The sequence below is a fragment of the Scomber scombrus genome, chromosome 1 (assembly GCF_963691925.1).
Source record: "Scomber scombrus chromosome 1, fScoSco1.1, whole genome shotgun sequence".
Taxonomy (NCBI): domain Eukaryota; kingdom Metazoa; phylum Chordata; class Actinopteri; order Scombriformes; family Scombridae; genus Scomber; species Scomber scombrus.
This window is the reverse complement of record NC_084970.1, coordinates 24,067,292-24,079,689: the sequence shown is the minus strand read 5'-3', so window position 1 is coordinate 24,079,689 and position 12,398 is coordinate 24,067,292. Positions and strand designations below refer to the sequence as shown.

General features: G+C 36.5%; 1 protein-coding gene across 1 annotated transcript in view; it reads right to left on the bottom strand.

Annotated features, from left to right (window-relative positions):
• gpc6a (glypican 6a) overlaps positions 1–12,398 on the bottom strand; it is a 152,514-nt gene that overhangs the window by 110,387 nt on the left and 29,729 nt on the right. The window contains exon 2 of the mRNA XM_062415969.1: positions 9,849–10,007. Coding sequence (XP_062271953.1) covers positions 9,849–10,007 — 159 coding nt within the window. The remainder of the gene's footprint in view (positions 1–9,848; positions 10,008–12,398) is intronic.

Here is a 12,398-nt window from a genome sequence, read left to right as displayed (position 1 = left end):
AACTAATCAGCTACAATAGATTGCTATGAGGATAATAGTATATGATATTAAAAAGGTATTTAGCAAATCAAAAAATTAGGTTTGGTAAATTAAAATCTTTTGATGTTATTCTTACATATCTTCACTTCATATATATTGTATTCTTTAGTATAACAACAATTCAACCGCATTTCACTATATCTAAAGTGAAAAGAACACACAGAATGGTTCGATATGCTGTTTTTTTGAATAGAATATCCTGTGACTAATTTTAATATATGTCTGCAGTTATGTGCTATAAGAGCATATTATTAATACTGACCTGAGTTAATTACTATGTGCAGTGGCAGGCATGCAACATTCGTCGCATACAACTATTCCAGCGTGTTATTCTGGTGGTTCAAGGAACCGGGGCATTGTTCTCAGACATGTAGCTGTAACATTAGGACTATGCATGCGATGCTCCACATGTTGAATGCTGCTCTGCAATAGGCCACACAGTTCTGATTGAGCTTGAAGTCTGCATGATTTATATTTACCACTCTACACTCACTTCATTCAATTAATGATAATTAAAATATATATATTTTAATATATTTAGCCACAAAGCTTGGGTCTAAACTGCCAATTCAGCATGAAAATAGTGGAAGAAACAGCTGGAGGTCAAATGTTGATTCAGATGTGTTACTGTAAGAATGTCATTACAAGACCATTTTTTCATACTAAGAGATTCTCTGCATTGTTAGATAATGAGTGCCTCCAATGAATTTTTACAAATCAAGGCCTGTTATTTAGGAATTTTTCATCTGCCAGCAAATTAGTGTCCAGCTGGCCATGGTGACCAAACTTTCAACCAACATCAAACAAATTAGTGTGTAATGCCTAAATGGGGCCAAATCTTGTCAGAATCTTGCACAAGTGTAACCTCTTTATTCAATTTATTCATAGTATAAATGAATAATGCTGGCTAATATATTATGCACAAAGGATAATGGGACTTACAAATCAGTCCACAAACTCAGTCAGAAATAGTGGAGCTTGTGCATGGTGTAATTAACTCTGTACAAGCAATCATTCAAGTTTGCAGAAGGAAAACAGGCATGACTTGTTATATCGAGTACATTAAGGATGACCTATCAAAATTTTAAGAGAACAAATTGTTTGTTTTATTAAAATATTATAATGCTCATTATGACAAAACGGTTAATTATTATACCAGTTCTTAACTTCAGAATTGAACTAGGGCAAGTATAGTATAATGAGGACCTTTGAGATTCAGTTTTGATGTAGCCATTTGATGTCAGCTATGAATTGTTGCCATTTTCAAAATTTTACTTGGTAAGTACTTCAATGAACGTCAAACATGAATAATAAATGTAAAGACTCAAGAGTTTGTGAGTTGGTGAAGTCTGGGGAAGTTGGTAGATTACCAGAGATTTTAAAAACGGAGCTGGCTTTGAATGTGCTGACTTTTAATTTAGTATTTCAGATGTAAGAAGCTCATGTTTTGCTTATTCACTGTCACCCCAGATGAAACTGCAAGCTTGAATATGCTGAACCTCAGGAGAAAAAAATGTTTTGCTGGTAACGTTCAACATTAACTGAATCCAGATCCTGAAAGCAACAATCCTTAAACAAAAACCAATAGCAGTGAGACCACAACAAAGTGTCTGTCTTTGAAGCAGAGTGACAGGGATTCTTCATGGACACACAAAGAGATTCTATAATGAAAGAAGAGACAATCCATCCAGTCGGTGTCAGTCTTTTTTTTTCTTTTCTTTTTTGTAAGCAAACCTCCAATAAACAGACAGGTAAACAGAAAAGACATGTTTACCTTGTCTGTCTAATAAAAACAATCAATCTTATGAAATTAATGGAAAAAAAATCTCATTTGAAGGCCATGATAGTTTGGTAATTAGTTTTTGGCAGCATGAAACTTTTTATTAGGCTTGTTTAAACATAGTATGCAGTGTAATAGCAAAAGCTTATATGGTTAGATTTGACATAAAAGGCTCCAATCTGTTGATGGAGCTCTTGAAGAACCCGAGCAGCAACAAGGATTCTGATGGTAGAGCTAATCCCTTTTTATTAACATGTATAAACATAAATCTTAGTTAAATCAACAATATAAATACCACATGGGGATGAAGTTCAGAGGTGTAGTGGTGTTGGCATGGTGCAATAAACCCAATAACAGTGGTATGTATCCACCCTACTCAATCCATGAATCGTGGATGTTACTGGCCACAGTACTGTGAACGAGCCAATGGTCATGAAGTATATTGGAAGCAGCTGATGCCGACTGATTGGCTATGCCTCATTGCATATCAATTTTCAGTTAACAGAAGATATTTGGTACATTTTTCATGCTTTATTAACCCTTATTTGAAGAGCTCTTGGCTTGAAATAAACATGGTGATACTGCCTCACCCACTGCACCAATCAGCCCAATCTGCACAGGCTGGCAGAAAGTTGATTAAATGTGTAAGATCCAAACCGCTCAGCAATGCAGCTATGTCAAATAAATGAAGGTATTTAAGTTTTTGGTTCATGAAGAGACAATGTGTCTAAATTAAAAGGAAACAGTCCATGAGGTATTACTGAGCTGTCACATAAGTTTGGTATTACTGTTGAGATAACAGCCTTCAATAGATCCTCATCCCTCTCTCTGTTCAATGGGGTCGGTTTTGAAGTGCACTGTTGACTGTGAGTCATTACTCTCTGATGTACCACCAAAGCATTGTTTTTTCTGTCATTGTTTAAAAGAGGCCACAGTATCATGCACAGGACCAAAATGCTGACTATTATGACATTGACGATTAAAATATTTTGAATCCCATTTACTGCTCTAGAATGGATTTTAAAAAGTTGTGCTTATTCTTCAAAATCATGTCGTACTGCACTGACTTTATGTGCTGTAGTAGTGTACCCCTGACACACTAAATGGGGCATGTAAAAACTATCAAGTGATAATTTAATTAGGAGACGAGGAAAAACTGCATCAATTGCTCAGCTTGCTTCTATCTGACAGAAAAAAAGATGAACTCTTCAATTTGCCAATAAAACCAAATATCACAAAATGTCCTATTTCTGAGGTACTTCACCTTGAAATAAAATGTTACAGTGAGAGAATGAATCTGTGAAATGCGATAACTGCTGCTGTGTTTTTGCCCTCTGTGTTTGCTGGCTTACACAGTCCAAAAGGAGCTTGTGAATTTGTAGAGACCACAGATTAGAGAGAATGGGGTGTTGTGTTCGAGTTAGTCTTGGTTTAAGTCGGGTGTGAATAAGGGATTGTTGAAGTGAATGAGGGCCAGCTCTCAATGTGAGCAGAGATGCTCTACTGGGGCGGGATCAAAGAATTCAGTCAACCAAGGCTGTTGCTCAACCCAAACTTTAGTCAACCAACCACACACACTAATCTCTTATGTAAGTCTTGTGAGGGGACAGACAGGCAAGGCATCAACCAAACTGAATCTAATGAGCGTCTACCATACAACTAGAGCAATTGAAAAATAGAAACTGCAATACTGGTGCCTATACAAATGAGTAGAAATCCCCCCTAGTTATGTCTATTAACCTCTTTACGCCCACAGCACTGGCTGATCCATTTGTTCAAACCCAATCAACTTTATCCTCAATTTTAAACCTAATATTTAAGTTTTCAGAGACTCTAAATGTGCTTCTGAATTACAGGATAAAACCCTCAAAGAGACATTTGAATTGGCATATTTGACTCAACTCAATAGTTAAATACTGTAGCTTCAAGCTAAATTTAAAAACACCATTTATAGATTATTATTATAGATTAAGGTTAAAGTACTTCGAATGATTCATGTCAATTGATTTTTAAAGGACAATTCAATGTAACCTCACTAATCATATCTCCTCTGGGATGAAGGTAATTTGAAACTGAATTACTGAAAATGATAAAACTGCCAAAAAACGTGAATGGAAAGGTGCATCCCAACTCTTTACTGATTTTTAAACTGTTGATTATACAGTACCAGTCAACTCCTTAAATCACACCAGCATTTAATACTGTGTATTTTTAAAGCAAAATCAATCCATTGTAGTGAAATTGCAGCAAAAAGCAGATTTGTTAGGGCAAAGATAATCTGCTTTAATCTTTCGTGCCAAGTTCAACTTTGATGGCACACAAATTCCTGCCATTAACCAACAGCAAAACGACTTAACAGTGCCGACCTTTCAGGAAACATGGAATCAGAGAGTTAAAACATTGAAGCTGTCATAGCCTATTAGGAGCCTGATCGCTCAGAAGTACGTGACAGGGGAACGACTTCTTAACACTGAATTTGCATCGGAAACAATACCAATGTAAAATCAATGAGAATCCTTTCGTTGTGAACACACAGATTCCCCGGTTCAACAACGTCACGTAGTGGGCGGTAATTAATACTGTTTTCTAATCTATACATCTTTTATTTAATCGTTATTTCTAATAGTCATTTAACTGAATTTATTATAGTGCATTAAATACGATTTTTTGTTGTCTAAAAAACAGGTTGTGTATGATATAACTGTCATTTTGGTGTAATGAGGTAGTTATTATATTTATTACTGCTGGACTTTATCTTTACGTTATTAAAAAGGGAAATACTGTCCTCTTTTAGCATTTTACCACATGAATAATAATATAATCAATAGTTTTATTAGAATTATTATTATTATTATTGTTATTAGAATGAACCGGGGAATCTGTGTGTCCACCACGAAAGAGGATTCCCGTTGATTTTACATTGGTATCGTCTCTGTGATGGGGACACGTAAATTTAACACACTGCGTGTACCCATCACGGTATTCAGTGTTAACAGGGGTCGTGCCCCTGTCACGTATTTCTGTGAGATCACCTATTAGCTGTGTCTCATTCAGTTTAGCCCTGTTCTGCTGGAGCATAAATTGCCCTACATTGAGGCACAGTTTTAGGAAAATTACAAACCAGAGCCAATGGCACAAATATCACAAGAATGAATTGTGGTCATTTAGTCACCAATTTAGCAAGCCAGCTTTCTTGGGCAGCTGTGTGTCTGACTAGCACAAACATGTTCTAGAGCAGACTAGCATGTTAGCCGTTTGCTGCTACATGCAAACAGCTTTTTGTCATGAGGCCTCTGGTTAACACAAGAACCAGATGAGCTTTGCTTTGCCATTTTCTGATGTGATCAAGTCTTCCAACTGCTTTTTTCCCCCTGATGACAACTGAACATGAATAAATATGCCAGCATTTCAAATAGTTGAGGTTATATTAATTTTGATTTCCTTTTCAGCGTCATGACACCATTTTGCATTCATAATCAGGATTTCTAAGCATCCATGGAGGGGAACAAATTCAAAGCTATACAGCAGTTGAGGGTGTCTGAGATTAATCAGACTGCCTTTTTTAACTTTAGTTTTGATTTTCCAGTAAATCATGTCTGAAATGTAATTTTCACTTAAGTATAGACATTTTAAATAAATGAATAAAGACCAGCAATCAAAGGTTTATTAAAAAAACAACAATGACAGCTTTGTTGCAGTGGCCACTAACCACTCTGTACCGTGGTTTCAATATCAGATCACTTGACTGTGCATGAAGCACCTTTTATCATGGTTCATCCACTGCAATTAATCTTTAACAGATGTGATGCAACTCTCTGCCTCTTTCATACATCCATCCTCCCTCTCTCTTACTTTGTCTTTATATTAGTCTATCCAACTTTCTCTCTCTCACACACACACGCACACATATTTGATCATTTATCTAATTTCTTCTCTTTAAATCAGGTTACTGAGCCACAGCAGAGAACACAAATACTTTCAGAGACTGACCATACTGAGCTCAGGAAATGCAGAGCTGCAACACTGCAAAGTTTGAGTTTCTTTGTCCATACAGTGCATCAATTGGACTGCTATATGACTGGACTCCATGTCTCTCTGGGAGAATATAAGGACCACTGAGAGATGAGGGGAAAAGATTCCTCAGCCAGATGATTGGACATTCAGGAAGCACAAACTTTAATTCTAGTGTGCAACAGTCATTTATGGCTTCAGGAATACTCAATAATGCATCAAAACCCACAAGCCTCAAGGGGAAGCAGTCAGTAATCAAAAAGTAAGTTAAGGTTTTCATAATAAGGCCCTATAAATAACTGGGGACAGAAATGAGGGCATGTAAAATTGATGAGGGATGATTCAAACCCCACGAGGTGGAGAGAGCTTAACACAAGACGAAAGAATGTGATGTTGGTCTGGCAATATCAGGCATGTGTAGTAGAAGATGTAATTGCATAAGTGATTTGTGTCACAAGTGTTTCTATATAATACTGGCAACTATGCATATGGACATTGTTCTGGAGGCGTTGTCCTTGAAATGGTGCTTTTAATGTAGAAATAAAGTCCAGCCTTTACAGTATTTTACTGTGCATTTCAAACAAGCTGGTAATGCTTGCATAACCAATGGCTGCCAATTAAAAGTTTTACAGACGAAGAACTGAACCTGTTTTGTGCTGTAATTATTATTTCTTTCTGCTCCTGAGTGTTACATCTACTCTACAGGAAGGTCAAATATCATTATTAGATGGGATGAATAGCAGGAATCTAAGGCTCATAAATTCCATACATTTTTCAAAAATGACTCATTGATTTGTCTTTTTGTCGCAAATTGTATATATGTGTACAATAAAAAAAGATAATAAAGGGCTCTACAGCATGTTTTTCTATATGTGTTTCAGCTTCATTCCAGTGAGAAAGAAACATGAATTTTACAACTAGAAGAATGTGAGTAGAAACAAGCAGCTAAGACAAAACTCCCACATATCCTTTTCAGAAATAAAAGAGGCGCTTATGCTTCTTTGCATTTTCAACAAGACCCTGAGTTCCCCAGTGCACCTCTCACTAATGACACTCTGCTGTAAAAAAAAGTATTTTAAAATTACTGTTTCAACAGTAAGGCTATAATGAGGCTTTGGAAAGTGTGACCTTTAAAGTAACTTATTTCCTCCGCTATAAGTGGACTAATTCTTGTAATCTTTTACTGTGTGGTAAAATGGGGATCTCATTAGCTGAAGGAAATAGAGAAGAAAATGGTTATCATATTGTCAGTATATGATATAAAAAAAACAGGAAAAGTGAATAAATATAGGGAGCCTGGTATGACCAAATGATGTATGAATAGCACATCAATTAATTCATGTTTCCTATTATGATTACGCATTTTTGGCTCAATCATAATATTGAACATATATATTTCAATGACAAAAACAAACTGTAGTCAAATTTGAGGGAGTGACGCATAACAGTTGGGACATTTTTATTGCATCTTTTTATTGCACCACGATCTTTTCCTAACCCCAAGTGTTTTTTGTTCCTAATCCTAACCAACAGCGGTAAATGAAATGCAAAAAGCTTAAAAGTGTAGCCGTGACATGCGAAATGTCGTAAAAATGGCATGCTATTTAAATACACCATCACATGAGGACACATTGAAAGAGGTCACTGCAACAGTAGAAAATTACTAACAACTGTGTCAATCTACATATTTTATGAATATCATATTGTAGCATATGCATGAAAATGTATGGAATTAACACTGTAATTCAAATCAGTCATTTTCTCAAATTAATGCAAGTATAGAGGGGAAAACTGAGATAGGATATATACTATTATTTAGATTAATTTTCAAATATAGAAACCCATCTATCACTATTATCAACCTCCATATAAAAAAGAATAGAAATCTAATCTCCCCCCACCAGAGTGCTGACATGCAGGTATTGAACTGAGTTGACTGCCAACCTGACAGATAGATCACTTAACATTCAGCAGTGGCAAAGTTTAAAAGGAAATATTTTTTACACGTTTTTGCCATGTGATACGTCTACCGGATCCTATCATGTCTTTTTCTGTTTTTAGTTTATATTGCACTTGCAACTATATTGTATAAGGATGAAAAATTGGTACACGCAAAAGACCACAGAAATTGTTGTGATTCTTATCTGCATTCCTTATTTTACCCACAATACGCAGAAACAACATTTCTTGGGCAGAATCACAAAAGTTTGGTAGGAAAGACTCATTGATTTTTCAGTTACTTGGGGTCAGGGCTGAAACTCACACTCATGCAAGAATCAGTCATATGAAAAATGTGTTCTTTTGATGCACGTACGAAGAGTATTTGTGGCATTCATAAATTGTCTCTTTCATTGATGATGGCATGATTTGAATTTACAAGTGGTCCAGACCTGTTGTACAAGTCATGAATAGTTAGATCATCTTTGCCTTTCTACGCAGTGGAAAAACACTTGTTTGACTTAAAATTATAATTTCCTGATAGTTGTAAAAATTAAATAAGTTTAAATATGATATCAAAATGAACAGAGACATACACATTTACTGAAACAAACTCAAAGTAAAATTAATATTCAGTTTACCATATTATATTATATATATATATATATATATATTATATATATATTATATATTATCATCAGCATGGTTGTCAATTTACTGAAAAGGTTTTTTAGTTTTTTAGTTTTCATGATTTTATCGTACTGATTTCTAAAAGCGTTACTTGAAGCTGAACAGTGGTTTGACTCTTTGGGAACTTTTTTGTGAATGAAACTCGCCCACAAATGGAGCACAACATTGAGGGCTTATATGGCAATTTTAGGAGTGTTGATTATGCAAATGTTCTACATCTCACAGACCCTACTCATGAACAGGTGACATTCATCAGCAGTGGCGGTTCTAGCTTGTATGGCGCCCTGGGCAAAGCACCCTGCTCCTCTCCTCATCTCCTACTTCTGACTACTAGTTCACAAACTATAACGAGGGCACCACTGCAACAAGGTTAATTGATCTACATGGTGATGTAATATCATTATATCACTGAGCAAATGAGCGACAGAAAACTGATTGTTTTTTTTGTTTTTTGTTTTGGTGTGCAAACTCTGTGCCGCCCCCGGTAAGATGCTGCCCTGGGCGGCTGCCCATGTCGCCCTTATCAGAATCCGCCACTGTTCATCAGGCTTACAAGTTCAGGCAGTAAAGAGTTTGTTGAATCTGACTTACAACACTCTTACCACCAAACCTCATAGAAAAAAGTAAGAGAATATTAAGATAACATTTTCTTGCATGAGGCCTATAGTGTAGGAAAAATTTTGTGTTTTCTGTCAAGGAATATTATTTTAGTAATGTAAAATATTTAAGTAGACATAAACCTGTACACATGAAAAACTAGAATTTTAAATTAGGCAACTGATTCAGAATGAGGACACAGCCACAGACCAGACTACCAGTATTTACAAGTGCAGTACCAACATTTTTACAGCTCAGTGACTTTCTTTAAATTTTTTTGAAAGACAGGTTTTCATTCAAACACTCAGAATTCCATTAACATTTTTCACCCCAAAGCCACATTAAAACGGCTTTGTTCTGTGTGTAAGTTTGCCGTGGCTCCATTCAAACAAGAAGTGCAACACAGTAATACAGAGACCCTTGCTCAATCAGTTAGTAAAAAAAAGCATATAGTGTTTGTGTACGAGTGTTTCATAAGGTATTGATTGCTAATTAGAGCCTGTAAGAAACAAAACTGTATTAAAACAATATGTACTGAAGAGGAAGAGGGACAAAATGGAAAAGAAACACATGTTTGAGCCTCAACTGCCAGAACAATCTTCAAAACCAATCTGCCCATATCTTATTAATAGCAGTCATAGAAATTATTAATCACAGCATCAGTAATCTTTACAAGTTTGACATGTGCTTGTCTAGAATACATTTAACTAGAAATGGCAGTGTCGGGGAAACCAATTTATATGTATTTCAATCTCTCCATGTCAAAAAGATAAAACGAACCCATCTGGCTTACCGTCAAACTTTTTATGCCTTAAGACAAATGTCGTCCTCATATTGTGGCTGCTATCCTCAACCAAGTTCTCAAACTCCAGTTTGCTCTGCTGGTTGAGTTTGTCCTCCATCTCGGATGTGCAGCAGGTGTATCCCTGAGGACAGACACGCAGGTGCTCACCTGAAGGAGACAGAGACACAGAGCGTCATTTTTTTACACACATCACTGCCACAGGACTCAGTTTTTCAAAAGGCTGAGCTGAGTCTTTGATCAAAACTCTCCTGTGATTTTGGGACTCTCATCACTGGAGCTATCAAAGAGGGACCGACTGTAACAAATGGGGAAGGATAATATTTGTCGGTAACCTGCTATCATGTGAAACAGAGTGTAACTTTGATGCGGCAGTGCACACACATCATGCAGGATTTTTCTGTACATCACTATGCAAAGCACAGCAGTGGAACAGCAGCTGAGGTTGCGTAAATCAGTCGTATCATAAAGTAGAAGTAAAAATCATCAGGCTCATCAAAAGACAGAGGGGCTGGGGCACATATAACCAAAGTTTTAACTTCAAATCACAAATAAGGGGTTTGCACACCCACATCAACCTCCAACCTAAACCCTGTGCTTTCCTCAATGTCCCTTCTTCAGTGTTTCAATATAAATGTCATGACACTGCAGCTAATGTGCTCCAGTGCTCCGCTGCCTGCATAATAACAACAGTCTTAGTTTGAAGTTTTAGTTTTACCCTGAATTTCAACAACATTTTTGTACATAGTGTTGATTCCCATGTTCCATTTTGTTAGATGTCCATTTCTGTGACTTGAGGTGCCATCCAAATACCATTAAAAGAAGAAACAGCAACAGCATATCTTTTCACAGAAAAGTACCCCAGGTTAATCCACAGACCAAGTCTTGCTTACTTCAAAGGAAAAGGACTTCCCAATGAAAGCTTCTCATTGCGAATTCTATGGATGATCTACACAAACCAGAATACAGTTCCTGGAAAGACATGCTGCTGATGATTTAAAAACATATATATATATAAAATAATTTCAATTGTCTGTTCACCAGAAACTTCATTTCCATCCATTGTACTGGGGGAGCAGTAGAATGATTAAAGATGGAGATTTCCAGACGAATGTTCTCTGCATGGTAGACACAGGACCGTGAGTTGGGAAATAAAGTACTTATAATTCCAATAAACTGCACCATTAAGATAATGGAAAATGTCAAGCATTTTATCTTGATCTTGCAATGTTTAACAGCAGTCACCTCTTGACTCTTTGTATGTTATGTACTCTTGAACCTCAATTCAGGGTTCAAATGTTTGGTGTTTTAAAATCCCTTTGAATGTTGTTATCAAGTTTAGATGTCTCACATGAGGACAATTAATTTAATTCAACTTACTGTAAAGAAGAAATACATCTAGTTGACAAAAAGCCTGCATGTTAGAGCATAAACTGTTGGACATGCATACCGACCACTACATAGGCCACTGGATCTGGAGCCTCCTGTGGAGAAGGCAATATAAACGGTCTATTCATCTTAACCTTCTTAAGATGAATAGACCTTTTATCACAACCTCTGACACTCAGCATAGACACTCTCCAGGGCTGCATCCTCTCACCCTGGTTCTTCTCCCTTTACACAAACCACTTCACATCCCACCAATGCTCAGTCACCATTCTTAAATATGCAGACAACAAAATGCAGACTTACAACTAACAACAAAGACCAATAACATAGATAATCACTTAGTGCCTTAATAACTACCTCCAGCTAAACACATCTAAAACACAAGAACTTATAGATTTCAGGCACACACCCCTCCCCAAAACTCTTGGTCTCAGGAGAACCCATCACTCACTCATTCAAAGTTCTTGGCACACACAACAACAACAAACTCAAATGGAACATCGATACAGACCACATTACCAAGAAAGCCCAGCAACAACTGTTCTTCTCAAGACAGCTGAAAAGATTCAAAGTTAAACAAAGCCTCCTCCTTCAGTTTTACAAAGTCATCATTGAGAGCATACTCAACTTGTCCATAACAGTTTTGTACGGCAGCACGAACAGACACATGCAAAAAGCTGCAGCGCATAGTCAATAAATCATCTAAGAATTATTGGTACCACCCTCCCATCAGTTGAATCCCTATATCACAAATACAATATATCAAAAATACAATAAAAAAACTCAGACCCCTCTCACACTGCTCATCACTTTGTCGAGCTATAGGTCCCTGCCCACCAAATCATCTGTTTTTAAAAACAGTTTCCCCCCCTATTGCAATAATGACTGTGAACGCTTCTCACTGTCTCTGAAAGATGCACCTGCACTTACAAGCCTTTTCTTAATCGTGTAAATATTGTCAGTGATTTTTGTCTTGTGGCAATCTATGAATATTGTCTGTTGTGATAATTATGTGTCTAATATGATGTTGTTAATATCTTCTTTTATACCAAAAGCAAATTCCATTGACCTTGGTTGTGTAGTCATTGATAAATGATTGACTGAATGACTGATTGATCAATAAACTTGACCAAAGAATAGTCTGTACAGTAA